The 27990-nt window shown below is 54.5% G+C and overlaps 11 protein-coding genes across 11 annotated transcripts; 7 read left to right on the plus strand and 4 right to left on the minus strand.

Annotated features, from left to right (window-relative positions):
- Positions 1-290: 290 nt before the first annotated feature.
- Positions 291-1016, minus strand: GUITHDRAFT_132448 (hypothetical protein; the record flags this gene model as incomplete). The annotated part of the gene is made up of 4 exons (XM_005840955.1): positions 291-413; positions 466-552; positions 598-645; positions 693-1016. The coding sequence occupies 4 exons, from the start codon at positions 1014-1016 to the stop codon at positions 291-293; spliced, it is 582 nt and encodes a 193-aa protein (XP_005841012.1).
- A 459-nt stretch (positions 1017-1475) lies between these two features.
- GUITHDRAFT_100284 (hypothetical protein) lies at positions 1476-3944 on the plus strand (the record flags this gene model as incomplete). Its single annotated transcript, XM_005840956.1, has 14 exons — positions 1476-2086; positions 2260-2285; positions 2409-2445; positions 2489-2570; positions 2624-2688; positions 2733-2770; positions 2826-2905; positions 2956-3201; positions 3245-3337; positions 3386-3466; positions 3514-3573; positions 3623-3693; positions 3740-3791; positions 3837-3944. 14 exons carry the CDS (start codon positions 1476-1478, stop codon positions 3942-3944), a joined length of 1650 nt encoding a protein of 549 aa, XP_005841013.1.
- Positions 3945-5635: 1691 nt separating this feature from the next.
- Positions 5636-7322, plus strand: GUITHDRAFT_160781 (hypothetical protein; the record flags this gene model as incomplete). Its single annotated transcript, XM_005840957.1, has 10 exons — positions 5636-5676; positions 5985-6052; positions 6094-6153; positions 6236-6282; positions 6391-6520; positions 6571-6696; positions 6745-6858; positions 6914-7048; positions 7098-7154; positions 7224-7322. The coding sequence occupies exons 1-10, from the start codon at positions 5649-5651 to the stop codon at positions 7320-7322; spliced, it is 864 nt and encodes a 287-aa protein (XP_005841014.1). The 5' UTR covers positions 5636-5648.
- Positions 7323-7390: 68 nt separating this feature from the next.
- Positions 7391-8302, minus strand: GUITHDRAFT_150128 (hypothetical protein). Its single transcript, XM_005840958.1, has 2 exons — positions 8165-8302; positions 7391-8116 (listed from the first exon to the last, which is right to left on the minus strand). Exons 1-2 carry the CDS (start codon positions 8255-8257, stop codon positions 7460-7462), a joined length of 750 nt encoding a protein of 249 aa, XP_005841015.1. The 5' UTR covers positions 8258-8302; the 3' UTR covers positions 7391-7459.
- A 1221-nt stretch (positions 8303-9523) lies between these two features.
- Positions 9524-11127, plus strand: GUITHDRAFT_84139 (hypothetical protein; the record flags this gene model as incomplete). The annotated part of the gene is made up of 9 exons (XM_005840959.1): positions 9524-9672; positions 9717-10082; positions 10129-10195; positions 10243-10290; positions 10336-10401; positions 10446-10503; positions 10550-10629; positions 10837-10923; positions 10970-11127. 9 exons carry the CDS (start codon positions 9524-9526, stop codon positions 11072-11074), a joined length of 1026 nt encoding a protein of 341 aa, XP_005841016.1. The 3' UTR covers positions 11075-11127.
- A 351-nt stretch (positions 11128-11478) lies between these two features.
- GUITHDRAFT_100288 (hypothetical protein) lies at positions 11479-13140 on the plus strand (the record flags this gene model as incomplete). Its single annotated transcript, XM_005840960.1, has 11 exons — positions 11479-11889; positions 11930-12029; positions 12070-12126; positions 12168-12207; positions 12251-12284; positions 12419-12463; positions 12515-12580; positions 12633-12683; positions 12755-12839; positions 13018-13055; positions 13099-13140. The coding sequence occupies 11 exons, from the start codon at positions 11479-11481 to the stop codon at positions 13138-13140; spliced, it is 969 nt and encodes a 322-aa protein (XP_005841017.1).
- A 468-nt stretch (positions 13141-13608) lies between these two features.
- On the plus strand, positions 13609-14424 carry GUITHDRAFT_150129 (hypothetical protein). The gene is made up of 2 exons (XM_005840961.1): positions 13609-13704; positions 13750-14424. The coding sequence occupies exons 1-2, from the start codon at positions 13625-13627 to the stop codon at positions 14297-14299; spliced, it is 630 nt and encodes a 209-aa protein (XP_005841018.1). The 5' UTR covers positions 13609-13624; the 3' UTR covers positions 14300-14424.
- Positions 14425-15622: 1198 nt separating this feature from the next.
- Positions 15623-15931, plus strand: GUITHDRAFT_63793 (hypothetical protein; the record flags this gene model as incomplete). The annotated part of the gene is made up of 1 exon (XM_005840962.1): positions 15623-15931. A coding segment is annotated over one exon (309 nt), but the record flags the coding sequence as incomplete, so codon positions are not given.
- Positions 15932-17002: 1071 nt separating this feature from the next.
- On the minus strand, positions 17003-21216 carry GUITHDRAFT_159164 (hypothetical protein; the record flags this gene model as incomplete). Its single annotated transcript, XM_005840963.1, has 22 exons — positions 17003-17458; positions 17512-17559; positions 17602-17647; positions 17692-17738; positions 17785-17861; positions 17936-17975; positions 18022-18084; positions 18132-18215; positions 18269-18340; positions 18389-18433; positions 18483-18548; positions 18594-18663; positions 18707-18772; positions 18822-18870; positions 18920-18980; positions 19029-19112; positions 19216-19254; positions 19313-19354; positions 19399-19521; positions 19571-19689; positions 19769-19825; positions 21213-21216. 22 exons carry the CDS (start codon positions 21214-21216, stop codon positions 17432-17434), a joined length of 1329 nt encoding a protein of 442 aa, XP_005841020.1. The 3' UTR covers positions 17003-17431.
- On the minus strand, positions 21076-24598 carry GUITHDRAFT_132456 (hypothetical protein; the record flags this gene model as incomplete). The annotated part of the gene is made up of 17 exons (XM_005840964.1): positions 21076-21166; positions 21273-21360; positions 21568-21745; positions 21810-21976; positions 22024-22090; positions 22134-22179; positions 22220-22254; positions 22302-22366; positions 22412-22451; positions 22588-22660; positions 23134-23152; positions 23196-23224; positions 23249-23265; positions 23434-23601; positions 23663-23696; positions 24017-24083; positions 24175-24598. 17 exons carry the CDS (start codon positions 24596-24598, stop codon positions 21076-21078), a joined length of 1608 nt encoding a protein of 535 aa, XP_005841021.1.
- Positions 24599-25909: 1311 nt separating this feature from the next.
- GUITHDRAFT_100292 (hypothetical protein) lies at positions 25910-27958 on the plus strand (the record flags this gene model as incomplete). Its single annotated transcript, XM_005840965.1, has 4 exons — positions 25910-27322; positions 27367-27441; positions 27495-27689; positions 27734-27958. 4 exons carry the CDS (start codon positions 25910-25912, stop codon positions 27956-27958), a joined length of 1908 nt encoding a protein of 635 aa, XP_005841022.1.
- Between the last annotated feature and the right edge of the window lie 32 nt (positions 27959-27990).

A 27990-nucleotide genomic window follows, 5' to 3' on the forward strand; every position in this document is an offset into this window, starting at 1 on the left:
GAACTCGATCTCACGATATCCAATGGCGTGCAAATCCACGAGGAATCAAGAATCTCATAACTCTCTGGCTCGACCTCTCCTCGTCCTCTCGAATCGTTTGTGTTTAAACTACAAGATAAAGAAATGAGGGCCTGGCGTGCTTGCCGTGCTGCTACTCCATAGGCTCGAGCTGTCGGTCTCCAACTTCCGATTATATTCTCTAGATCTAGGAGGCTCGGTAGGAGCTTCCTCCTCGTTTCTCCTCTAGGAGGAGAAGACGTGCTACCACCTTCACCTCTCATCCTCACGGTTCATGAGCTCGACCTGCTTTGAGTCGTGCTGTTTGAAAGCTCCTTCTTGCTCTGGCGCGTCGTCAGGTCGTGCGAGTGCTGTCTATCCGCCTCCTCCCCGATGGTCGATGCAGCGCTTCTAGTCTGCAGACAATGACAACCCTCAGCGAGCAGATCTCGGAGGAAGCAAGCAAACCTTGATCGAAGAGAAGTTGCCGCTGTTCCTTTCCTCCCTGCTTAACGTCGCTTCTCCGGCATCCACTTGTACAAGCTTCTTCGTCGCCTGCGTCTCTCCGTCAGGGCATGCAAGAGACACTGCAGACCTCACAGCTGCACGTGAGAACGCTGACCTCGCGCCTGCGAGAGAGACTCGCGCCTACGGGAGGGTCAGCGCGAGGCAAGGAATGGATGGGAGCGAAGGACCTGATCGAAGCGGTGCTGTGTCATGTCTTTGTAGGCTTCAGAGAGCATGCGATCTCCCTTGCGGCTCCATTCCTCTTGCTTGTCAATCTGTCGTAGGAGCTTCTCTCGATACGACAGCAGCAGCGTGACCACCCCTGATCGCCTTGACGCCTCGGCAAAAGCCTCCACCTCGCTGACGTCCTCACGCAGCTCTTCCACAGATGATCGAGCTGTCTGTAGGGGAGCATGATGGCCGGGCTGCCGGACTCCAAAGATGAGGAGAACAACAACCAGGAACAGCATGGAGCCGCTCACAACGAACGCCACACTGTAAGCAGCTCGCATGGCGGTGATCACAAACCAGAATAGGAGAATGTGCAGGTGACCCTGAAGGTCGCAGGTATGAGAGGAAGGGATAGGATGAGCAGAGTTCTAGGACAAGGAACGAACAGAGGAGTGGGCCCGAGAGACAGGATGCACAGGAGGCAGAGTCAGAGTCAAAGGAGCAGGAGCAGGAGCAGGAGCAGGAGCAGGAGCAGGAGCAGGAGGAGCAGGAGCAGGAGCAGGAGCAGGAGCAGGAGCAGGAGCAGGAGGAGCAGGAGCAGGAGCAGGAGCAGGAGCAGGAGTGTGGTAGTGGTGGGCAGAGTGGTGGGGGGGGGGGGAGGGAGGGCGGGGGCAAAGGTTGAATGTCGGCAAGAACTCTAGCCCGCCTCAGAATCAAAAAGTTCAATTTGTGGTCTTTTAAAAACATGAGGAGGGGTGCGAATGGAGGGAAGATGGGGGGTAAGGGTAGTCCCTGTGGCAATGCAGAACGGAGGGGCGCAGCTGCGGGCGATGGAGACGGAGGGGCTGGTGGACGCGTTCATCGCTTCCTTCCTCTCCTGCCGGAGTCTCGCGACGTTGCATGACCTCGAAGAGGAGCTCGTCACCTTCCTGCTCAGCCACTCCATCAGACCTCCTGCCCCCCGCGTCGACAACCCTGAGGAGATCTTGCTCGATGATGACGATACAGAGAGAGCAGGCGACCATCAACAGAACAGCTCAGCTGGTCCCACTCATGCTTCTGCGCCTCACTTTGACGACTGGCATCTTTGTCCTCTCGTCCTTCGCCCCTTGATAATCTACAACTTTGGGCCCCCGCCAGGTATGGTGCAAATCCCGAGGTTCTCGTCGGGAGATCTGATGCAGCTTGCGATCGAATACTACAAGCATGCGCACAGACATCAGCCATTCCAAACACTTTATGCTGCAGAGGATAATGCATCCTTCCAGGGGTTTTGTGAATACGTTTGTAAAGTGAAGAAATTAAACAGCGTGAGCGAGATTGGCATGCGAAGGCAGGCGCCAGAGCCTCTCTTCAAGCGAGATCTCTTTCTCTTGTTGCATGCCAACGCCAAGTACGAAGCGTTGTTTCGGTCTGATGCTCTAGCAAGTGCTTCCTGCCTGATTTGACGCAGGGTGAGGGAAAGAGAAATGATTGAGCATCACCAATCAGATCAGGGACGGAAAAGAAGGAAGAAAGAATCGGCCTCACCTCTTGCGGCTTCAAGTTCCTGCAGCTCCATCCCCAAGCTGAACCCTCCCGCAGATCCAAGAACAGCAGAGTTCATACGGGTGAGCACGGCCTCCTTCAATCAGTTCCGCTGACGCCACACAGATATGCGAGAAGGAGGCCTTCAAGAGGAGCACAGGCAATGCGTCACTTGTAGCGGGCTCAAGTCTCTGAATGCTTTGTAGCGGTCTGCATGCATCCTCCCAGTGAAAGCAAGATGCTGTGAGTCTCAAGCTCATGCTTCTCAGTCCTTACGAGGCCACAGACAAGTGGTGAAAGAGATGCTGGCGAGCTCTCAGAAGAGAAAGGCAGGGAAGATGCTAGAGGAGGAGACCTTGTGCTTAGACGTGAGCCCGATGGAGTTGACAAGTGAGCAGCTGATAATGATTGTCTTGTCCAGAAAGATTTGATCTGCTCGCTCATTACTGAGTACGTCATGCTACACTTGGGATCGAGCAAGTATCGGTGAGCAAGCCAAATAATGGAGAGCTGGATGAAATTTTGTTCAGGAAGAAAAGGTGGACTGCAGAAGACAAAGATGCTCATGGTCTTAATCTGTTTTCTTGACGCTTCATCTAATGGATGGTGTCGCTTCTTTGCAGAGCCGAACACGGAGGAGATGAACGACATTCCCTCGCCGAATGAGGACATGGACTCAAAACGTCCATCTGACGATACGCATGTTGTCCATACCCCATTGAATCAAACGCTGATACTTATTGGAGTTGTCAGTCCAACCAAGTCCAAGCGAGGGTCGCTGATTCCAATATGGTAGAGAAAGACGACAAGGGCAATGCCAGCAACGATTCGCAGCAATCGAGACCGGAACAAACACAAGAGAGCCAAACATTGCATTCTGATCTCGCGATACTTGCAGCTAAGGAAACAAGGGAGAATGGGGACGGTCCATCTGTCCATGTCAATCTTGACATGCACAACCGTGTTCTGCCTCTTGATCGGGCAGTGGAAGCGCGCAAGGTGAGGAAGGAATGGAGAAGTACAACTCATTGCATTGCCTCAGCCCAACAGCTTCCGCGCGCCGCAGCTGATGGCGGATCGAGTCACGTCCGTCTGCATCCCCTGGACGACTTGTGAGCCACGGGAGAGCCTCGACGTCAGCGAGGCGTGACGGCCTGAGTGATGAGTTGATGCTTGCTGACAGGTTGGGCGGTGGGGAGAAGCGTTGGTGTACCGTCTTCTTACACTGGCATACCCCAACCACATCGTCTGTTGGATGAATGAGGTAAAGCTTTCACCTGGCGGGCGAGAGGCTCAGCGGTGCGATGACAGCAAGAGGAGAGCAAATGTTTCTATGATGTGAGCGTCAGCGAGCCCGAGGATACTGATCACGTAATTTTTTATCTTTCCGACATGGCGTCTAATTAGCGGTATATATCAGCGATCTGTCCCTCGTCCTCGACTCTCATCAACAAGGTATGTTGAAGTCAAGTCTACTTTCACCAGCGATCGGTGAGCAGTTCTGTGAAGCTTTCTCTGCCGCTCAATGCTTGTGCAGCAATGTATTTGAGATATCCCAAGCTGAGCTAGAGTTTGCGATGAAGCCGGGGGTGACTCTGCTGTTCTCCCTTGATTTTCATATGAGAGACGCACAGATTCACTATAGCATCTTCCGAGTCTTTGGCGTCGGCGATCGCTCGCAGCTGCGAATCTCAATCATTGATGACCTTCAGGCTGCTTTGAGGTTCATACAACATTCCTGAATCCTCCTTATCTTTCACAGGCTGAGAAACGTCGCGCTCTGTCTCTGTATCTGAGCATCTGCTTCGCGATGACTCCTTGTATCTTACACACCCGCTGGAGGCAACAGGAGCGAAGAAGGTCTAGATGAAAGCAGGAGTAGCTAGATGAAAGCATGTGCGCTGGTCACTGCTGCTTCGCCTTGCATCGCACCGCGCTTGCAAGATGATGTATATGATCCAAAATCGCTTCTTAACTTTGCTGCGGAGGGATATCGATCAAGTTCCTTATCCATCGATTTCTTTCGATTTACGTTTGGAGGGAGGAGGTCCATGCAGTCATACTCTCTGCAACGGCTTCAGTCCCTCAGACAAGCAAACTCATCGCATGACACGGCAAGCAGCGCAGCGCAGACAAACACAAATGCAACCTGTTGCGACATGCAACGCATGGGACTTCAGTTTTGTGTGATGGTGAAGGCGCATCTTCCGATTTGTGTGAAGCCAGCAGCAAGGACGATAGAGGAGAACTTGATCCTGACAAGTCGTTGACTTGCCATGTTGCATTCTGTGTCGAAAAACTCTGTATTATTCGCTTGCGTTGCTGAGCTTGTGCATATTGATGAAGCTGCAGCGGCTGTAGACGCATTAAAAAATCAACCAATGGAGACAATTGATGTAGACCACTCACCATTGTTTGATTTCTTTCTGTGCTAAGACTGACAACATCTGCAGCAAGAATTGTTCTACTGCCCCCTTCTTCAATTACATCCATCGTCACCTATTGAAAATGCCACGGTTACTGATCTGTCCGAAAGCAAAGTACAGCTCTGTCACTGTAAGAACGAACACACTGCTTTGAAGCCACGACAAGGGTGAGGTAGTAGACATACATCATGAGCTCCAATGGTTGTCTCAGAGTTCTTCCTTTCCCGCATCTCCTCTCGCTCCTCCTTTGTCGTCCGGGGAGTCTCCGGCATGCTCCCTGCCATAGCGACCGGCCCTGCTGTATACTCGGAGGCAACAGAAGTTGAGTTGATTCGCAATGGAGGAGGATGACTGATTTCAGAAGCAGGGGGGGGGGGGGGGGGGTTGGGCCCCGGGGTGCCGGTGGGGTGGGGGGTACGGTGGAAGGTCTTTCAAGTTTGTGATTGACAGATGAAGTAGGTCAGGGGTATAAGACCACCCCTTGTCTCCCCATCAAAAACTAGGGTATTAGTAAGATCTGGACAGGACCTGATGTTAGGGTAGGGGTAGGGGTCAATTGTAGTCGGAAGACCCAGAAAGGGTACCCACCAGCCTCCGAGACTCACCCCCACCTCGATAGTGTCACGATTGAATCGACCAGGGGTACCGTACTGTCAGCAATGAATCATGGTATCAGATCGGAGGGGTGGGGTACCAGTCACTACTACTGACGCATTCCGTGTGGATGATACCGGCCCGGCCCAGTGGCTGAGCACCGGTACCGTACTACCGTACTAGCACGGGCACCACCGGTACCCCAACGGGTTGGGCTCACTGGGCCGGGTGGTCACGTTACCGTACGGTAGGGTACAGCTAACCGTTACGTCAATTCCGACGCACACTCAAGTTGTAACTGTCCGACCCGGCGTCATCAACTCAGGCCGGGCCCCGGGCCCGGATCAGACCCCGGCCCGACCGGGCGACTCCCGCCAGACGAGGAAGTAACGGCAAGCAACTTTGATGTAACGGATAGTCGGGGGCATGGAGAAAGCGGCGGGCGAGCGAAAAAGTAAGGAGAGGAGAGGAGAGGAGAGGAGAGGAGAGGAGAGGAGAGGAGAGGAGAGGAGCAGATACGGGAAGATGAGACGAGAGCAGATTGCAGCAGAAGGGAGCAAGAAGGGGTGTAGAGGAGCGGGGAGCGGGAAGCGGGTAGCGGGGGTGAGGAGAGAGAAACAGGAGAAGCTAGAGGGAGAAGAGATGAAGAACTTGAGGAGCTTATGAGGAAACCGACGAGACGTGGAATGGAAGGAGATGTGGCTTATGGATTGAAGAGGGTTGGGGGTTGTTGTGAATTTTGAAAGGTTTTGTATGACGCAGATGAAGCGAAACCACGGGAGGAGGAGAAGAAGAGTGGAAGTTCCAAGGCGACAGAGGCAGCTGTGCAGGTGAGAGTCCTGCAGACATGTTGAAGTTGACTCTGCTCTAGCGACTCAGAGATGGACGTTGCAAGATGATCCTTCTGTGCGACATTAAACTCAACGACCCGGTCAGAAATGTTTCCCTCCGTCATTTGGATCTCCTCGAGGGGTCGTTGAAATCGTTTTGAGTGTTCTTACTTGCAAACTCAGGACGTAACACAGTTAGCGCCTGCTGTCAAACAATCTACTTGTCTCAGGTAGGCTTGTGGGATACAATCTTGAAGTCTTAATCTTTTGATTTCATTATTCCTCTTCCATTTTCGTTCGACGTATTTGGAGCCTTGAGGTCTGAATCTGCTTCTCAGGTCACTCTCTCTGCATGGAGCCAATCTCTCCGTCTCGTCAGCTAAACTCCTCGCAAACGCGTTGGCCTCTCACGAGGCTCTCACCATGCTTGACCTCGGGAACAATCTGCTCGGCTCCAAGGGCGTCGAGGTGAGTCGTTGCATGTTTCCCACTAGCGTCAAGTCATGTGCATGTCTCAGGACGTCTGCAATGCGCTCATCCATAACACTTCGCTGCTTGCGCTTGGGTTAGCTCGCACGGCAATGGGTGATAGTGGTGCAACTGCCATGGCCCACGTGCTGCGAATCAACTGCAGCTTGACGGAGGTGACTTTGATTACTTGTTTTGCCTCAGTGAGGAATGGAGTATGGCAGGTATATCTCAATTCCAACGATATCACAGAGGAGGGAGCAACAGATCTGTCGGGGGCGCTTCTCTTCAACGACTCGTCGAGGCTCTCAAAGCTCTATCTCTACGGGAACCCTCTGGTCTTTTAGTTTCTTCTCCTCCGCTGTCTTCTTTCTTACCTGAACATCCGAGCAGGGCAAAGCAGGAGTGGATGAGTTCAAAAAACTTGAGAAGGATTGCCCCTTCGTGCAAGAGCGCGTTCCTCTCGATGATGCACGGGCTCTCGCTTTCGCCATGGCCACGCACAAGCGTCTCGGGGAGAACTCACAGGTAATTCGGTTGAACGAAAGAGGTGCGGGGAGAGATAACGGGCGGGCAGGTCAAGATCCTCAATGTGAAGGCTTCAGTCCACAAGTCAGAGAAGGGCATCCGCGAGGTAACTACTTCTTTCTTGCATCCGTCTCGCCTCTCCTTTCCCTCCTCCTTCAATTCAGGGTCTTGACAGGTCCGACGGTCGAATCCTCTTTTGCGGGTAATTCGCGCATGCTCCGAGTACCGGCAGAAGAAACGAGAATTTTATGGCCTAGAGGCCAACAAGAGCTGATCGAGCTCGTGTATTGCATATAAATCAAAACCACTCGATGCAACGCTCTCAGTTCTCAGTCAGCCCATCAGTTTCACAATCTTCATTGCGACAGGTAAGCACTAGACAATTGAAAACTACTGCCTCAAACTCGGGACTTAATCGTATCTGATGCGGAAATACTGAACTTCTCCGTTGTTGAGGTCCCTACAAGTCATGATGTCGAACTCGCCAACAATGCCACGCGGGATGTGACCGGTCTGAACCTGTGACTTGCCGGTGTAGATCTTCTTGAAACCGGTGTAGATGGTGTTGCCCGTGAAGTCTCCCATCAAGTTTCTGTAGCCACGGAGAGTGCATCGCATGTTGTGGTTGAGCTTGCCGTACACGCGAAGGTAGAACGACTCGCCAGCCCTAGACTTGCGCACAGTGAAGCTGCCACGAGTTTCGAAGCCCTTCTCAGTGAGCATAGAAGGAGCAAATCCGATGTTGGGCAGGCGAGCAATGATGGCAGAGGCTCCGTTGAAGTCAGGAGGGCCAGGAACAGGCGCAACCACCGTGGGAGGAACGTTCTCGATGATCCCGCCCTCAGGGTTTCCAGCGACGTCTTCCTGTCCGCCCCTTACAACGAGTGACTGCTTGCGAACCTTGGAAGCCAAGGAAGTCCTGCGAGTGCGCTTGTCCGCCTCGAGCTGAGCAACCTCAGCACGGAGCTGATCGGTCGACATCGACTTGGCCTTTGCCAGGATCTCATTCATCTCTTGCTTGTTGAGTTGAGCGAGAGTGACGGAGCCATCATCCCAGAAACCCTCATCCTGATCGACAAGTTGAGCACCAGACGACCATGAGGAGGTAGAAGTCACCTGATCGTAGGAAACAAATGCCATACCGATCACGGCCATGCAAGCCAGAACGGCAATCCCTGCGTACATCATAGCAGTCTTTCTCCTCGGCATGGAAGATGTGACCGATGGAACGGAGCCGTAGTCATTCATCACGGCCTGACATTACCATCAGTCAAACATGTACAAACTAGAACATTGAAACAGAAGCAGCTTCTCTTGGGTCAACATCACTCACACGATACAGCTCGCAGGAAGGAGGTCAAATCGAGAAAAACTATGAAAGTTCAAACAACCCCAGTTGTGATGCATAGATGCTTAGCTGGGGATGTCGTGTATGTAACAGACAAAGAAACACCAGCTGAATTTTAGCATAGGAAGCACGACAAACGCAGAAAAGCAGCACAAGTCATCAAACAAATTCCTTCCTCCCACGAGCTTCTACCAACCTCCTCTGCCCCATCTCAGCCCTCTCGACCAACCAATGTTTCAATCAAATACACGATAGATGGAAACAATGTCTTCTCAGGAAACATCATCCTTGACTCAGCATGACTCAAACTCATCTCTTGCTCCTAATCCTAACCATTTATGTGTCCCTCTGCCCCCAAAGTCTTCAACAGATTTCAAGTCCACAACATGATATTGAGCTGCATTCTATCATCATCGCGCGTGGGACCTTCTCTCGAACTGTTCATCTTCCACCTCTCGTACTTGTCTTCCCCTTCCCCTTCTTCTCTTCCCCATCTCTCCCCTTCCTGCCTCTTAGTCTCTCACCATCGGAAGCGCCAGACCGAGCCACGCGAAGAGACACCTATTTTACTCAAATATTACCCACCCCTACCCCCTCCTGCTCTTGCACACCCTCTGGTTCAGCTGATTACAACCACCGGTACCTTTGCAACTTATTTTCGACTACCCCCAATATCAATACTTCAGTACCCCACCTTGGTATAGCTTGCAATGTCGAGAGGTTGAGTACCCTACCCATCTTCATCTCCCTTGCATTGAGCCTTTGTTTTCAAAATTTCCTCTATATTTTGAAGATATACCCAGAAAATTGCTTCAGACAGACACGAAATCGTAAATGTATAAAAGGTTATGAGCCTTTGCATTTTAACTCAAGTGCTGGAACCTCGGATGAACCCAGCGGGAGGGCCCGGGCCCGATCAAGCCATAACCACCCACCCATACATGACCCTACCCCTTGTACTACACAGTTTGTGAGAGCACTACCCCTACCTATCCTACTACAGCTGTCTCGAGTCACCTCTAAGTAATACTACCCCCGGTTTCACGAGGGGGTGAATTACCCCACCCTGACTAGAAACCAAAAGTACCCTACCCCTGATTGGCAACAGTTCCCGTGTCCAGTTGGCCATGGAGGTTCGGCCCCCCCTCACGCTCTCCTCGTTCATCCTGTTCGAGGAGAGGAGGCGAGCGCGAGCAGCGGGCGAGAAGGGAGACTTCTGCGCGCTCCTCGCCTCCATCCAGTCTGCCTGCAAGATCATCAGCAGGGCAGTCCATAGGTGATCCCTCTTGCGGTTGTGAACATCCTTGAACCTTACCTCAGGGCCGGAGTCGACGAGCTCCATGGGGCGTTGGAGCATGTGAATATACAGGGGGAGGTAGTGAAGCGCCTTGACGTTCTCAGTAACGATACTCTCATCCACTTCTTGTGCAACTCTGGTCAACTCTGCGTGGCGACTTCCGAAGAGACTGAAGATATCATCCGCCCACCTGACTACCTTACTGGAGAGTTTGTCGTGACATTCGATCCGTTGGATGGCTCCTCCAACATCGACGCGGGTGTGAATGTTGGGACCATATTCGGGATCTATCGGCGGATAAGCGACAGCGGACCAGACGGGCGTCAGCCTGGCAACATTCAAGACGCCCTTCAACCCCCTAAGAACTTGATCGCAGCAGGATACACCATGTACAGAGCCAAGAGGCGAGGAGCGTGCTTCTGACGCCGCTGTTAGGTACGGAGCGAGTACCATCCTGGTGCTGGCGACAGAGCAGGGCGTGAACGGCTTCACGCTCGATACGGTCAGGAGGAGCCGATGAGGAAGGCGCGAGGTTGAGAGTGGGCGCAGGGCATCGGCGAGTTCATCATGACCCATCCTGAAATCAAGCTCCCAACGGTGGAGCATGCGAGACGCTCAGTGCTGTCGTGATGCCTTGCGCAGAGAGGAAAGACCTACTCCATCAACGAGGGCAACAGTGCCAGCTGGGACAAGTCGACGACGGAGTTTGTGAGTGGATGATGCGACATGAGGAGCAGATGACGTTGTCGCAGATTGCCTACTGCAAGTCCGAAGACGAGTCCAAGAAATGCTACTCTCTTCGATACATCGGTCCATCTTCAGCATCCATCAAGTCAAAGCAACTGAACCCTTACAGGAACTATGGTGGGGGATGTGCATAGAACTCTGTGTTATGGAGGAATCTTCATGTATCCTGCAGATGCCCGAGCAAAGAATGTGAGTCAGTCCTCTCTCTCTCTCTCTCTCTCTCTCTCTCTCTCTCTCTCTCTCTCTCTCTCTCTCTCTCTCTCTCTCTCTCTCTCTCTCTCTCTCTCTCTCTCTCTCTCTCTCTCTCTCTCTCTCTCTCTCTCTCTCTCTCTCTCTCTCTCTCTCTCTCTCTCTCTCTCTCTCTCGTTCGCCCTCTGCGCTGACAAGGTCGGCAAGGGGAAACTTCGCCTGCTCTATGAATGCGGCCCAATGGGCTACATCGTCGAGAAGGCTGGAGGACGCGCGACCACGGGAAAGATGCAGGTGCGTCCTCAGGCGTTGGACGGCAGAGCTCCTGACTTGCTCTCAGATCCGTGACATCCAGCCTGTGGAGCTGCATGAAAGAGCCCCGATCTTCCTCGGCAGCAAGCTCGACGTGGAGCAGGTGGAAGCGATCTACGCGAAGAACAGCTGAGGAAGCTCGTTGGGGGTTGAGACGCGAGACTTCAATAAATTTACAGCTAGCACAATTCCTCCCTTGCCTCCCTCCCTCCCTCCCTCCCTCCCTCGTCTCATTCTTCTATTTCTGTCTGTTTCGATCATTCTCTGGTTCCCTCCACATGCATGGTATGCTTTGTTGCTCCTAATGCATTCCCGGTGCCTCAAGCTCCTCCTGCTCCTGTTCCTGCTCTTCCTCCTGCTCCTGCTCCTGCTCCTGCTCCTGCTCCTCCTGCTCCTGCTCCTGCTCCTCCTGCTCCTCCTCCTCGACATCTCGTTGCCCCCGCACTTGACTGATTCACATCCCTCGCCCCGCACTGCCAGCATGGATTTTTTTCATGACCCTCCTCCCCCGCGTGAATTCCGGGGGCCGTAAGAGCCATGGCGCTGGTGGGACGCAGGCAGCCGCTGCTGTTGCTCGTTGGGCGTGGGCTCAAGGAGGCGTGGAGGATCAAGACGGCAGACGCAGCATACGGCAAATCCGAGGGGGGGAGGAACACCTGGATCTCGCACGCTCGCTCCTTCTCTTCCAAGTCACCCAAACCACAGAGCATCCTTCGTCCGCAGCTGAGCTTCGACGCCCTGCAGAAGAAAGCAGACGAGGGAGACGTTCAGTCCATGTTCCTGCTGGGCTCTGCCTACTTGAAGGGTCAGCTCGGGGCGAAGAAGGACTATGACAAGGCCCGGATGAGGTTTGAGCAGGCGGCGGAGCATGAGCACAAGCAGGCCTTGTTCAACCTGGGGGTGATGTACCTCGAGGGGCAGGGAGTGACGGCCGATGCTCCTAGAGCGGTCAGCTTGTTTCAACGAGCTGCAGCTCAGGGTCTCGCAGAGGCTCAGTACAACCTCGGCAACTGCTACCATGCTGGCACTGGAGTGGATAAGGACGAGGAGGCAGCGATGGAGCAGGCAAGCGCCTGACAGGGAGGCGCGTGAGCTAAGCTGCTTGTCTCCAGTTCTCTCTTGCAGCAGGTCAGGGGGACCACAAGGCCTGTCTCCGTCTCGCCCTCGCCTACATCTCCGGGGATGGTGAGCAGCTGCTGGGCTCTCCTAGGATGACCTGCCGGCAGGGGTCAACCAGGACAGCCAGGCAGCGCGACAGATTCTGCAGTAGCGGCATGAGGAGAGGAGGTAGACACTAACCGTGTGGCAGACGACCGGCCTTCGACGGAAACGCTGAAGCCCAGGTCACTCAGTCAGCGATGTATTGATGACGATGATGATGATGATGATAATGATGTTGATGATGATGACGACGACGACGACGATGACGATGATCATCACGATAACGATGAGATATTCTGATGCTGATCGCTTGCAGTTCTTGCTGGGATATCTCTTGTTGAACATCGAGGAAGCGTCAGAGGTACATTGAATTTTCTGCTCCAACGAATGTAACAAGAGTTTGAATTGACAGCAAAACATCAAAGACGCGTCCTTCAATCTGGAAAGCGCATCTTCAAAAGGCTTTATTGCCGCTAAAGTGAGAAGAGGAAGTCATTTCGGCCTCTCAGTTTGAGAATTCTCTTGTCCAGCATTATCTTGGCATGTGCCTTCTCAAGGGACATAGACTCGAAGCAGACATGGTGAGTTGAGAGGATTTGAACTGATGGGGAGCATGCGGAGCTGGCATGCTTGTGACGATGATTGTTCATAGTCAAGGGCAAGCTCTCTCCTGCAAGAAGCAGCACTGGCAGGGCACGGACAGTCCGCATATGAGCTTCACAAGATGTACAAAGAGGGTAAGGCGATTCCATTCGCAACTCCAAACCCTCTCCTTTCAACTCGCTCTTCGACGCTGCTCCTCACTGCTGTGAAGAGGCAGACCTGCTGCCTGTCCCCTCCCTCCCCGCGCGCTCTCTTGGCTCTCTCTTGTTCCCTGCCTCGCCTTGCCCCCACCCTCCTCATCATCCTCGTCAGGCAAGAATCTCGACGCTGAGAGTCGCAAGTGGCTTGAGGTGCGTCCGTCTGGTCTGAGGAGAGGAAGTGACGTCGAGGCAGAGAGCTGCTGAGCTGGGGGTGAAGGAAGCCTTGACCGAGTGACTTGTGCTCTTCCCCCCTCGCCCGTGTGACTGTTGCTTCCACAGGTTGAAAGGCGCCAAGTGACGGAAAGCTAGACGCTAACGGGGGGAGGCAGGGGGAGAACAGGGAGGAGAGGGAAGGCAGGGAGAGAGTTGAGGAGAGGAGGACGGGATAGAAACGAAGCGAATAAATTGATCGAGAAGAAAGAGTCAAGCCCGATAAATCTTGAGTTGAAGCTAAGATGCTGCCAGACACGTTTCTTTCTCACTCTGCTTGCAACCCTCCACCTTCTTCTTTCCTTCCCACCCTCCCCCTGTCTTGGTCATCCTCCTCGCTCCCCGCTGCCCCTCCTTCCCTCATAGCAGCATGGCGAGGGCTTGCATTTCTTTTTATTCCAGTCCTACCGTTTGCTGTTGGGACTGTCGGGGAGGAAATGTCGGCCCATGCCGCCATGGTGAGGGGAGGGGAGCAAGTGCTGGAGGCGGCGGGAGAGGAGCAGGGAGCGATGCTGGCGCACACGCTCTTCTTTGCGGAAGAGGAAGGAGCATCGGAGATGAGACGGCGAGTCCTCGGCGAGTCGTTCAGGTGAGCGTCGGAGCTCGTGAGTCAACATCTGATGCTGCCGCTCAGTGCTGGGCTCTTCGGGCGAGGGTCTGAGGTGAGCAAGGGACTACTGGAGGAGGGGAAGCAGCTGCTGGACTCTCTACCTGAGGAGAAGCTGGAGGAGCTGACGTCGACCCTCCTCTCCTCCGACAGCGCTCTTGCCTGCTTGTTTCGATCGCAAATCTTGCAGGAGAGCCAGAGGGCAATGGAGGAGAACGTGCAGGAGCTCGTGGCTGAGCTGCGACTTGCAGGAGAGCAGCTGCTACGGAGAGCGCCGGAGGGAATTCTCATCGCGATCTTAGCGGCAGTGCTGGAGGGACGAGGCATCGTCTCCTCTCAGATCCGGCAGCTGTTCCAAGGGAGCTCAGTGGAAGAGGCAGCAGCGGGTCTGCTAGTAGCAGGAGGAGCGTTCTCTGTCAAGTACAATCTCTGTACTGTCGATGGGCTCAAACCCACCCTTGGGGTCACGGCGGGAGGTGAAGGCAACAGGGCAAGACAAGCGATTCCCCTGGATCAGCAGCAAGCAGACTTGTTGAGCTCAAGAATGGAGGAGTCGGGGAAGAGTAAGCTTATCTGATGAAGCGATGATCTGTTAATGTGAAGCTACGATGGTGTCTTCGAGTGATGGTATGATGGTGTGGAGATATGATGGAGTGACATGACGATATATGGCATGAGATGACCTGGTGACATGATGGTATGATGGTGTGATAACGATGGTCTCGCAGAGTTTGTCGTGGAGGCTCACGATTGGCAACCGTTGGACGATTGCGAGCATGTTGTGAGGTTGGAGAGCAAGAGGAGAAATCGCATCAAGTCGGAGCTGCCCAAGACTGGAGAGATCGACCACGAGCAGTGGGTCATGTACGAGTTCAACGCGGGAGATGATTGGACGGCCTTCGAAGTCGTCTGCGAGGTGCGCGGGACTGAGGGCGGCGGCAGCTCGTGACTGTGCTGGGCAGGGCAGCCAAGGGCTCCTGGTGATACAGCGAGAAGAGATTCGGGAGGACATGAAGCAGGACCGCAACTTTGAGCGCGAGGTGCTCGACCTCGAGGAGCGACTCCGAGCCAAGGAGGAGGAGATCGAGAGAGAGCAGGAGACTAACAGCACTAAAGTGCTGCAACTTCAGCGTGAGGCCGCGGCGATGAACAAGAAGTTGGAGGCTCTGATCAACTCGAGGTGCTCCCCTCCCTCCCCTCTCCTCCCCTCTCCTCCTCTCTCCTCCCCTTTGACTTGTTCTGACGCCCTGGCAGGACCAAGTCTCTCTGCCTCCTCTTCTCCAACGCGACAGAGCTGAAGCGAGTCGTGATCAGAAACAAGTCGGCACGAGCCAACGCCATCCAGCGCCCGATCTTCCTAGAGGGCTGTCAGTTCTCAGGGAGGTGGTACATCGGGCTCAAGAGCTCTCTCAACGCCTACAAGCTCATGACCTTCCGCCTGTCCGTGCGGTTCTCGCGTGACGTGAGCATGTACGAAATTCAGGTGGAGATGAGCTCCAAGAGCAAGGTGGATGTCTCCGAGCAAGACCGGCAGCGCATGGAGTCTGAGAAGAAGGCGATAGCAGCCAAGGACATGCACGCCTTGCAGCGCATCCGGTGGGAGAAGTGGAACAAAGTCGATCTTGCGCGGGGGCTGCAGTCCTTGTACGTGAGCAAGTGGTATCACCCGGAATGCCACACAGCTGTAGTTCACTGTCAACGACTCGTGCGCGGGTTCCTGGGGCGGAGGCTCTTGCGTTGGTTGCGGTCAGTGGCAGTGAGGAGGGGAGAGGTGAAGAAGAAGGACGAGGATATGCGGTCTCGCTTGTCTTTCAGCGACAAGAAGCTCTTGACGAGATTCTCCTCTACTCCCGTCTTCCAGGAGCTGGACGATGCGAGGTATGCCGAGGCAGCAGCGATGATGCTCAAGTACGGGAACCTAGAGAATCTCGGGGAGGTGACGCATGCAGCACGAGCAATCTTCAACGTCGTCGACGTCGACGGGTCGGGCGAGATGGACGTGAAAGAGCTAGGGACAGGCTTGAGCATGCTCGGGCTAGATGACGTCCCCGAAGAGCAGGTGCAGCAAGTGCTGAACCACTTCGACGCGGACGGGAGCGGGTCGATCGACAAGGAGGAGTTCGTGTCGATGGTTGCGGTGTTGTGTAGCAGCCAAGGAGGAAGCGTGAAGAAAGCGCTCAAGAAGCTGAGCACAGGAGTCAAGCGAGACCTCAAGGTTCAGCGTCGGGAGATCAAGCACGAGGCCTCGCAGGTCGCTGTCAGGGACATGACCAACACCCAGCTCGACAACATGCTGGAGCGACTGCGCGTGCGCGTGCGATGCAGGGACGAAGAGAAGGCGGAGCAGGAGGCAGAGCTGCGTCGGAAGGAGGAGGAGCGGAAGGAGCAGGAACGAGCTGCGGAGATCTACCTCGAGGAGCGAAGAAAGCTGCGGGTGCTGGAGGAGAACATGAGGCAGGCGCGGGAGGACGAGCGGGTGAGGCAGGAGCGAAGAGCCCTTGTCGCCACCTTCACCGACGTCAACGTGGCTCTCTCCTCTCTACTCAACCAGCACAGCAAGAACTCGTCCCATGACGCCAGCATCGCCATCCTCTTCCAAGAGCTGTGCGAACCCGCGGCGCCTCCTCCCCAGCCGACGGTAACCAAACAAGGACTTCGCAGAGCGGCAGACTCAATGGGGCTGAGCATCTCCGCCTTCACGCTGGACAATCTCTTCAGGGTCTTCGCAGGTGGTGGACAGGATGGGCTGAGCATGAGCGAGTTTCGCGTGATGGTGGAGACTCTCGTGTTGAGCACGCAGACAGACGTTGCTGACTCTCGGTTTAATGAATAGCTGCGGGCTACTTCCTCCTCCCCTCGCGCTACTTGCACCATTCACTCCGCGATCTTGTTGGACCTGCAAGAATCTCGTGAGACACAACCAGCAACACGTGGATACGCAAATCAATGTCGGGATAGACAAGATGACTACCATTGCCACCACACCTTGACAAGGTACAGGTGGCAATGAGACAACAAACATCCCTTGATCTTCTGTTGCACAAAGATTGACAGAAGCGATCGATGCAGCATCCACGAGAAAGGAAGGCAGATCACTTGTCGTGCTAGATGAAGGCTCGCTACAACTCCCGTCCGAAGAGCGAAGAAAAGATGAATCCTTGTCCTTTATATGCAGCTTCTCTTCCTCTCTTTCTCTCTCTCTCTCTCTCTCTCTCTCTCTCTCTCTCTCTCTCTCTCTCTCTCTCTCTCTCTCTCTCTCTCTTCCTCTTCTCCTCTCTTCCTATCACTCTCTCCTCCTCTCCTCGCTGAGCCGCCATGGCCCCCAATCATCTTGTTCGCTCACTTTCTGCATGGGGGGACGCAACTTCGCTCGTGCAAGACTCATCTCCCTCATCTCATCTCCCGCACGCCAGGCCCAGTGGTCCAGGCCCAGCCGCTGCGCACCCAGCGGGCCGGGCCCGCGGGCCGGCCGGGCCCGTCTCGCTTGCAGTGAGTCGTACTGCGGCGACCCGGCGCCGCAGCCAGCCGCCGGGCCTGGCAGTGGGGGCAGTGAACTGAATCAGCGGACCCGCGGCACCGCTCGGAGGCCCGCACAGCCCAGGCGGTCAGTGACTCCGAGTCAGCGAGAGAAGAAAAACGCGGCAAATCGGTCGAGAAAATTCATTAAGAACCTCACGGCAACCTGCTACGCTGCTTCCTCTGCTCGCCTTCACTCGTCCGGGTTTAAGTTCACCATCTGCCGTACAGAGTCAGCAGGACTGCGGCGCAACCCCAACGACAAGATCTGACCGTCTTGGAGAGGTCGAGAGGCTTTCCGTAAATCCGCTCGTAGATGTCCTGCGAGCGAGGTGAACAAGAAAGATGGCACAACAAGCTCACCATGACATCGTCGGACGTGTGCTCGAAGTGGCTGCTCGCATCGTAACTGCAACCAGGTCAGCACCAGCGCCCAACGTCCCTCGTCCTCACGATTTCGAGATGTAGCACTTGTCCTCATGGCCGAGCTTGTTCGGGACCTTCCAGTCCTTCTGAGGAGGAGCGAAAACGTGCAAGGAGGCGTACCTTGATATCGTAGACGTCGAAGAAGAAGGAGTCAACTTTGCCGAGGATCTTGAGACCATCCTTCAGCTCCTCGCTCGCTACCTTGGACAGGTTGGCCTCAATGTCCGTCCTCTGCCATCTTGTCAGCTCTTCGAGCTCTGCCACCAGTCACCGACGTTGGTGATGGTCGAGACGAACGCGATGTACTTGCCCTGCCCGCCACGAGGTCAGGCGCGCGACGCGTCATCTCCTCCTCACCTCAGCCGCCACCATGTGGCTCGCGGAGACGCAGAACACGTACACGTCATGCGTCCTGCCGATCTTCCTCCTTGTGTCAGAGCAACCACGAGGCTGTCGCTGCAGAGCACCTGATTCTGCGGGAGAATGATCTGAGCTGAAGGCTCCGACCCTGGTGTGATCGGATGCGACAAGATGGCGATGCATCTGACAACCTGAGAGGTCCCGAGGAGTCAGGTCAACTCACGTCTGCAGCAGCCAAGGGCACCTTCTCCGTCACTCTGCACTGATCAGGGAAGTATGTCGGGTCGGCTACGATGAACTTGCACTTGGCAAAGGCCTACAGGAGGATCAATGGCTAGGGGCGGCGGAGCAAGACCTCTCCCACCGGCTTTCCTTCCTCGTTCATGGACACCACACCGCAAGCTTCTCCCTGGCAGTTACTTGACAGTCAGGATCTCCTTCTTCCACGCATTTCCCACCGCCGAGTTGTAGACGATCCTCTCGATGGGCTTGTGCAGCATATAAGTGCCTCCATAAACGGCCGCCTGCGGCTAGTCAGCGCTTGCCCAGCAACCATCCGTTATCAGTACCAGGCGAGCGAACGCCTGCGGCAGCTCTCCCAGACCGTAGAGGGGATACAAATAGGGCGACTTGCCGTAGCTAGCGCAGTAATGAGATAGAGAGACATTTGAGGAGGACAGACCGAGCAAGCGACTCGCCATAAAGCTTGCATCGCTCCACCATCTCCTCCGCGGGTCTTGTCAAATATCTGAAGCCGGCCTCAGTACACCACAACCTTGCAATATCCGCATCCATACCCATCATTGTCGTAGAGAGCAAGGGCGTGTCCAATGAAATCTACAGTCCCTGTGAACTACTTGTCAGTTTCAGATCGGCTTTATCGTTTCACTTTCACCTTTCTCCAATCCAAACTTACTAAACAACTCCTGGCTCGTCATTCGCTGAAGGTTATGTCCCTGTGATTGATTGTGAATGACTGACGCGTCGTTCAGACACGTCCTGACCTGATGTGTCTTTGGTTCGTTGCGATCAAAGTCCTGCACGAAGACCAAGAACTTGCGCAAACGATTCTTTTCGAAGAACCCAACCTGCGCAGGAAGTGTGAAATTCAAGCATGTAGGGAGCTGAAACATGGCGTTGGAAGAAGAGGGAGATAGCACAACACGTCGGGAAGGACTTTGAAGTCATCACCAGCGGCGTTGAAGCAGCCTCAGTGCCGGTTGCAGGAACCTAATCAGCAGGGTGTGAGCTTTCCTGGGCATCATCATCAGGCACTGCAGAACAAGACCTTGTTGATCTTTCCATCCTTGAGCACGTAGCTACCATCGACCTGACTATCCTGTCAAGGAATGACAAGATCGGTACGATGCTCGCCTGTTTGAACTCGAGGTAGCGATTGACGTTGGTCATGATCAGCATCTTGACAAGCTTGCCGTTTGCCATGATGAATTTGGGGGCGAGGTCAATGTTGAAGTCCCTGCTGTTTCCGAGAGCAGGCTGAAGTAGAACGAGAAATCATGGTACATTCCTCACAATCAGCACGTACATTCGGCTGAGCTCCAAAGCGCTGGAACAGCTGGTTAAGATTGATCGACGCCGACTCTCCTCCATAGTAGTCGTTCCTATCCATGTGCAGCACCTTCTTACCGTCCACAGACAGGATGCCTGCAGCAGCATGAGCCCGGAGCAAGGAGGGAGCAAGGAGGGAGCAAAGAAGGAGCAAAGAAGGAGCAAGCGCGAGAACCGGAGATGATGCACTCCTTGAGACCAGTCCCAAGAACAATGGCATCGTACTCGCCATCTGCCAGTGGGGGTAGCGAAGTCCCGTCAGGAAGCTGGATCATCTATAAACAGCGTCAGGCATTGAGAGGTCAGTGAGGGAGAGCTGCTGCTACCTCGGGGGGGGCGGGAGTGTCTTGCTCGTCCGACATCTTCGCGAGGAGAAGAAAGTCAGCACGTTTGACAACATGAGAGTAAAAGATCAACTCATACGATAAGAACAGAGCTGCACATCTTCATGTTCTTTCAGCCATCGCTAAGTCAACAGCCACATGTCTGAATCTCTTTCCAGGCCTTAGAACTGCCCCCGACCTCACTGCAACACCCGATTCACCCTTATAAGTGTTCTGCCTGCATCTTCTGGTGACTCCCGTCTAGTTCCATCATGCTCTGTCCCATCTTGACTAGCCTGTTTCATCTCCTCTTCCACTCTCATGACCATGCTATTTGCGGGGTTGTTGTCCCTTGTGTTTTTTTTTTCTCCGGCCATTCCTTTTTGTCTTTTTTGTTTTTCCTCCATTGCAGCCACGTAGCTGTTGACGGTTACAACAGTTGGTCCTGCAATATGATGATGGGAACCGGGCCGACTCGCTGTACCGGGGCCCGGGCCCGGGCCGCCCGCCCGCCGGGCGCGGCGGCCCCGGGGCCGGGCGGCGGGGGGGCGGGCGGGTTCAGATTCGCGGGCCGAGCGGGCCAGTGACTCGACGGGCCTGGGGAGCCACTCGGCGGCGCCCGGCGACCTCCGGGGGCCCTAACACTGATCGAGTGGCACTGGCCGGGCGCCGCCAGTCGGTCGCCAACGGCGCAGGGACTCGCGCGGCCGGCACCGTGACGGTCCGGCGATCGGGCGAGCCCCAGTGACCGGGTCGGATTGCACATGATGCGGCACTGACGGTCCAAGTTATGTCCTGCCTTCGTGCTGATAAACGACTCTTCAGCAGGTCACGCAAGTTGGTTGTGCGGTACGGTATAAGAGGCGGCCCCCGCCCCGGCAACTCGCATCACGTAACGCCCGTGGGGACCAGCTACACTCAGTGACTGATGATGGGCCAGCATGTGGGCGCGGCACCGTGGCACCCGTGATGATCCGGGGCCGAGCCGGATCAGGGACTCGCCCCTGACCGTACTGCTACGGTACTGTCAGTAGTACTCGCGGCCCCCCCGGCCGGGACCCGGTACGCCGGGTCAGCGGCTCCGACGAGCAGGCTCAGGGCCGAGGTCGCGCGTTCTCGGAGGCCGTGCCCCGGGCCACGCCGGGTAGACTGATATTATCTACTGAGTAGTAAGATGGGTACTGTAGTGATCGGACTTGTCTTGCCAAGTTGATTTGCCAACTTTGTGGCTGACCACTAGCCATACGGTCCTGCACGGTGAGGTATCATCGGAGACGTGAATATCTGAGTAGAAACCCATATCAGCTATCCACACACATTGAAGGCTGGTGGTGGCAACGGTAGATCGGATGTCACCTGAGACTCAGTTGGTTGAAGTTTATCTCCTCCTTGATGGCGGCCCTCCATCTCGTTTCCCAGTGGCGCGCTTCAACAACAGACGTTTCTGTACATAAATCGGTCAAATACTATCGACAAACTTCACAGTACGACATACCGGATCCCTCTTCTTCTTCTTCTTCTTTACCTTCTTCTCAACTTTCTTTACAACCATGTCCTTTTCTGGGCTGGCTCCGGTTTCTTCTTGTATTTGATTCCTTCATATCCGACCTACTCAGCACGCCTCCCTGCTTCCTCATACCGCACAGCTTACCTAACCGCTGCATCCTCTCCTCTCGAATCTCCTCCTCCGTCGGGGGCTTGCCTGGAGTATGAGGGGTGAGCAGAGTCACCTCGAAAGCCCCCGGGCTACCTGTGCCTCCCATGGACGGCATTTTGGGCAGCTCCCTATCGGCGAGGGGGTCTGGACCTTCTCCGTCGTATCCTTCCCTCTGTGAGATTCATTACGGGGGGAAAGGAAAGAAAGGAGAGGGAGCAGGTTGGAATGAAGCTTACCTGCACTGCTCTGATTTTCTTCAAGCTTTTCTGGATCATGATGCTCCGACCAGTGGCCTTCATGTTCAAGTCAGGCGCTGGAAGTGTATGGGATGTGCGGACAGGTCGTGGGGGTCGTGGAGGTCTTGTCGGTTTTTCAGTGAGGCCCTTGAGCTTCTTCTCTTCCGCTGCTAGTCGTTAAAGGCCAGAAGAATCAAAAGTCGACACCCAGCACCTGCTAACTTCTGCTGCCTGTGAAAGCGTTCTTTGATCTTCCGCCGGATCCGGTCGTCCGCCATGATCTTCATGCTTGTCAAATCGTCAGGCGTGCATGCTATTTTCCACCTGTTCTGTCAACGATTTGAAGCGAAGATGCTTCGGAAGATTTTCCCTGCTGGGCGTAAGCTTCAAACTAATCATCCTTCCGTCACCAAGGATGCTTGGGATCGATCGCATAGTATCCCTCCTGCCATTTTGCATCTCAGCCATAGCGCTGCTGCAGCTGACACGTACCGCGAAGTATTTTGGGTACTCGAGTTTGGTCGGTGACTTGGTGGTAGTTCCCTTCTTTTCCCATCCTGTCCGGGACAGTCAGCTGCAATCTCGTGCAGCACGCATCTTACCGAGAGACTTGTAACGATTCTTGGGGTCCCAGGTGTTCCTCTGAGTTCGACAGGGAAAGTTGCGAAGTCGCAAAGGAGAGAAGAGCGAGGGAGGAAGGCAAGAGCACAAGTCAGCTGACACAAGTACATGAAAAGGCAAGGCATAGAGCAAGCTTTTGACATAGATGTGCCCTCACTTCAGTTAACAGTTTGAAGTCAGCTCGGAGGTCTGGACGGCTCTTGAGGTCTGGACCTTTAGGCAGGTCAAACCTGCAAGAAAAAGTATGACGGAGGGCCTGATGATAAGAGGAATTCAACCATCTCGGTCCAGCTGTAGGCTCAGCTTTATGTTTTTTCAAAGCTCGTTTGACGCTCAAACTTGATTTGTCATCCACATTGTGAAGAGAATCTGATGAACTGATGAGTGAATAAAGGCAGGAAGCAAACAGCAGGAACAAAAAGACGTTATACTGAAAGCAGCCAGCAAGCAAGGAGAGAGACAGGTTGGTAGGGGACAGCAGTAGGGACCAACGTATCTCAGAGAGAGGAAGGGGATGAAAAGAAAGGAGAACAAAACAAAATGACAACAACCCAAGGTCTCGTAGGGCAACGTGAAGTTTTGTTTCGAGCTGAGAGTATTGATAATAGTCTGCATTGGCGTCACAGAGACAAGAGAGCTGCAGTCTTCATTCACGTCTCCGAAGACTTTGAGATGAGGAGGAAGGTCGGGTTTCCAAATGTACCTCCCATTCTCGTCCTTTCCTGTCTTGCATTGTCATTCAGTGACTGACCAACTCTTACTCACCGTCCGTGTATCTTTTAAAAACTTGCTCACTGCAAACAAACATTCAGACTCACAGCAGCCGCAGGCAACCCTGGAGCAAGAGGTAGCGAGGACTTCAATGGAGCAATGGTAGGCAGCGAGAGGCACTGAAGGGCCAGCAGGATGCAGTCACCCGAAGTGCCTTGTACCACGTAGGGGCAAGACCAGACGAAGGAGCTGAGAAGAGTCACAGGCAGACTTTGCAGCACTTGCTCCTGACCTCTTTAGTGGCATGCGACATCCACGGCTGAAGCTTGCGGTGTTGCTCTTGTCGACGCAAGAACTTTCTGCAACAATACACGCTAAGTGAGGATTGGTTGAGAGAAAGGGCGTCTAACTTGTCCGGGCACCACTTGACCCGGTACTTGAAGAAGTCGATGTACTCATCCTGCAGGTGGAGCACAGGTAGCCGCTAAGATATCGCAAGGCAGGAGGAGGAGGAGACAGACCTCAGGGTCGATTTCTTGGCCTCTCCACGTTATCCTGTTGGTAGGGAGGAGTGTCAACAGAAGCAGGTTGCGAAACTTTCATTGCTCGCCGTTGTCGTCTGGTTCTTGTTCTGTTCTTAGGCTGATGCATCTAAGGAAGATCCATCAGTCATGGCGCACGACAACATGTTCTCTTCTCCAATGCCTGATTTTTCATCATCTCGAGGGTTGGGATGTAGAATGGATGCCTCTCTGTCCGGGAACAAGTTAATTGTCAGCTCACATCAAATGTCTGTACCACCTCTGATCATTGCTTCGAAGGATGGGTCGACAGATCCCTTCTCTGTCTGCGCTTCTTCTTCCTCTTCAGCCAACCTTTCCATGACATCTTCGGGGAGCTTCGGATGAATAGAGTCAGTGCAGCGCTGAGTAGTAGAGACTCCTGCCATACCTCTGAAACGTGCAATTCGGACGGCTCTGCTCATGCGCAACATGGTCAGCATCAGATGAGGTGAAACGAGTCACTTGCGTACCATCTTCACTCAGTGTAGACTGCGATGACTTCTCAGATCGCTCGGATCCCTCCTCCCACGAGCTCCCACTGTCGCTCGATGCCTTGCCCACATCCGAGGAGTCAGAGCGGCGATCACCTCGTCTTCGAGGGATGCCCCGGGGCTCAGCCTGTTTCTTCTTCTCTTCCTCTGACGTGGAAGGGCTGTCTTCCCCTGAGGCCCACCCGTCGCTGGACTCCTTATCTTCGCTACTGGATGCTCCTCTTTTCTTTCTCCCTTTACCCCCCCTCAACTTCAGCAAGGCTGGAGCCACAGTAGCGCGAGGGTTTGCTTGGCGGCAGGTGTTCGTCTCGTGGTTGACCCAACTGAAGGAGCGAGAGGGCACAAGAATCAACACCAGGAACAGACTTGAGCACACCCAACTCCTCCGCCATGTTTTCGTCATCCTCCCGTTCGCCAACATTAGTCGAGGGGGGACGAGACCGACGAGGTGGAGCAGAGGAGAAGCAGATAGGAGGACCAAGAGGGGTCGAGAGGGTGAGATGGGTTCAGCATTCCTAGTCTCTCCCTCCTCCTCCTCTACCCTCGCCCATCAGCCGCATCGCCTTGCACGACGATCATCGCCCTCACTCTCGATATCTCATCGCCCTCATGCGCTGATTTTTTCATGTCCCTCATACCCACTTCCCTTTATGTGAGCCACACCAGGGGTGGTGTCAAGAGGTCAGCACTAGTCTCATGGGGGTAGGGGTCATTAACCAAAATAGAAGTGGGGTGCTGAAGGTCCAAAATAACCGGGTAGTCAACACAGGTAGGGGGTCAGGAATTTTGGGGGGGTAGGGTACATCCGACTGTCCAGGAGAACGAAAGGGTGGAGGTGTAGAAGCTATGAGGGTAGGGGTTATGATAAGGAAAATGTGGGGTGGGGGGGTGCAGGTGTGGTAACATTGGATCTATTTTTTCCTCAGGGGTAGGGGTACTTTCACAGGGGTAGGGGTAGTTTCAAATGCGGGTTACTACAATGTCAAGACTGGGGTGCTTGCAGGGTACGTGGGGTAGGGTTTCAGCCAGCCTCAAATTTTCAGGAGGGTGGGTAATGTGGGAAGGGTGGGGTAGGTCTGGGAGGGTCGTGGGAGGTGGCGGAGTAGTCGCCATGACGTGCACACGTGCGATGATGGAAGCGAGGAGGAAGGAGAGGGAAGGAAAGAAGAAGACGAGAGCAGGAAGGAGGGAAGGAGGAGAGAAGGGAAGGAGGGGAGAAGGGAAGGAGAGACGGAGTTTTGAGGATTAAGACAGCGAAGTAGAAGAGGATGTGGAGAAAGCAGAACGGCAAGGACGAAAATAGACATTATCATATAAGAAGGCAAGAGATGGTGAATGAAGATGGAATGTGAAATAATGTATCGATAAAGACATCGGGTAAAGATGGGCGAAGAGATGGAACCGATAATGGTGCGTCGAGGAAGGATGGGGATGGGGATGGAGATAAGAGGAGATGCGTAGGGGAAGGGCGAGGGACATGGGCGGGGGCGGGAATGTCGAGTGAGTAACAGAGCAGCGTCGCAGATGACTATGAAGTTAGTCAGATAGGAAACTGTAGACCATGGGAAGAAAATCAAAGATAGTAGAATCATTTTTGCATGAGGGAAGCTGGGCAAGGAGAGAAGCCTAGTCCTACAATGAACCTTCTTCATCGCGAATGACCTCGGTCTGACATGGCAGTACTTGCTAGGTTGGTATGTGTGCAGCTTCGCCTATGGTCGACGATCTGTTGGCCATGGCAAACGATGAGATAGCGTCCTTGATTCCCAGCAACTTCTTTGTGGATGGCTCCGCCGTCAGCGGCAAGAAAGTGTCAGAGGCCGCTTCCTTGGACCAAGAGACCTTGTACAAGGCGGTCCTCAAGGCCCTGGGAGACGAGGACGCGAAGATCAGGGGAGGGGGTCAAGGGATCGCCCTTCACATGGAGGCTCAGTTCATCATGTCCAAGATCCATCATTACCTCGACACCGACGGCGACGGCGAGCAAGATGCTGATCGAGCTGATCGGACTGCAGCCTCCATGGCCCTCGTCATCGGCGGCGTCGCCAACCGTCTCGGAGACGTGGAAGTAGCTAAGTCGACGGTCAATCGCATCGCTGCCTTGCTCGCCTGCCCCTCCTTGGACGTGCAGACCGCCTGCGCCGTCGGAATCAGCCGAGCGATTAAGGTGCTGCCCGCCGAGCAGGGGACGGAGACTCTGAACCACTACCTCTCTGGGCTCGGAACGGAGGACGCTGCGACCGTCGCCTTTGGCATCGCAGGAGTGGTCAAGGGAGTGACGTCTAAGGCCCTCTGCTCGCATGGGGTGCTAGACCGCCTGGAGGAAGCTGTCAACGACAAGAAGGACGCCAAGAAGAGGGAGACGGCTCTCCGCACATATCAGGCGCTCTCTCTCGTCTTAAAGAACATCTTCGAGCCCTATGCAGGGAATGTTCTTCCGCAAATCATCGCCAAGCTCGGGGACAAGGTCGCCCAAGTGAAGGCAGCGGCTGAGGACGCCTTCAAGGATTTCACGTCCCTACTTTCCAACTACTCCTTGTATGCCGTCATGCCCATCGTCGGACGCGCCCTCGGTGACTCAGCGTCCACCTCATGGCAAGCTCGCGTTTTCTGCCTCAACTTCGTGGAGTCGAAGGTGGTTGCAGCTCGGCGGCAGGTGACGAGCATCTCTCAGAGCATTGTTCCTTCAGTCATCGAGTCGCTTTCCGACACCAAGGCGGAGGTTCAAACTGCCGCCAAGTCTGCACTAACTACCATAGGAAACGAACTGATCACCAGCCCTGAGATGAAGGCCATGGTTGACCCGATCGTGTCTGCCATCATCTCACCCGGCGATATGACCAACCCCTGCGTCGAAAAGCTCATGGACGTGACATTCATGAACCCGATCGACCGTCCCTGTCTCGCCCTCATGGTGCCTGTGCTCCGAAGAGGCTTGACGGAGAAGAGGAACGAGGATAAGCGAAGAGCTCTCCTCGTCGTTGGCAACATGTGCGGTCTGGTCATCGACGGCAAGGAGCTTATTCCCTATGTCCCTGCCATCATGCCCGACCTGGTTGCTTGCGTCAAGGACTCGAGCCCGGAGATGCGACACTACGGGGCGACGGCGCTCGCGGCATTTCTAAAGGTAGGAGGCTGCAGGTCGCCCGGGTGACTAAGAGCTTGTACCAGGGCATGGCAGCAGCGCATTTGGAACAGAGGTTCGAGAACTTGGCGGAGGAGCTGCAGAAGCTTCAGAAGGAGATCGTGAGTGGGGTTTGGGATGGAGTCTCGAACTTCTTCTCACTGCCTCTTTGCAGGTGTCGACCGACAACTCCGTCAAGACTGCGGCGGAGCGAAAGTTGCAGGAGCTGATCGATCTGGCTAGCGATCAGGCGACCAAGACGCATCATACTGAGGAGGAGGTGAAGGCTGACCTTGAGCGATTGAAATTGGAGGAGGAGGAGAAGCAACGTCAGGAGATTGAGGCTGCGGAAGCAGCAAAACAAATGGAGGTGAGCGATGCATTCTCATGTTAGATGTGCTCACGGCCTGGCAGATCGAGGAGGAATCTAGAGCTGAAGTCAGCGAGTATGCCCTACGGCAGAAGGCTATTCAAGAGGAGGAGAAAAGGAAGGAGGAGGAGAAGAAAGAGCTCGAGAAGCAAGCGCGCGAGGATGCGAAGAAACAGGCTGAAGCGGACAAGCTTCGCGCGTTCAAGAAGTTTCAGGAGGAGCAGAAAGCTGCTATGCTGAAGCACCAGAGGGCCAAGAAGAAGAAGTAAACAAGGTCTTGCTCTATCAACAACAAGTCTAC

Source organism: Guillardia theta (assembly GCF_000315625.1).
Source record: "Guillardia theta CCMP2712 unplaced genomic scaffold GUITHscaffold_4, whole genome shotgun sequence".
Taxonomy (NCBI): Eukaryota; class Cryptophyceae; order Pyrenomonadales; family Geminigeraceae; genus Guillardia; species Guillardia theta.

Coding starts and splice junctions, on each gene's coding strand:
- GUITHDRAFT_150128 (XM_005840958.1), bottom strand. CDS start 8,257: ATGCCGAGGAGAAAGACTGCTATGATGTACGCAGGGATTGCCGTTCTG. Junction 8,117..8,164: donor CATTTGTTTCCTACGATCAG/GTGACTTCTACC, acceptor CTTGTCGATCAG/GATGAGGGTTTCTGGGATGA.
- GUITHDRAFT_150129 (XM_005840961.1), top strand. CDS start 13,625: ATGCTGGCGCACACGCTCTTCTTTGCGGAAGAGGAAGGAGCATCGGAG. Junction 13,705..13,749: donor GTCCTCGGCGAGTCGTTCAG/GTGAGCGTCGGA, acceptor GCTGCCGCTCAG/TGCTGGGCTCTTCGGGCGAG.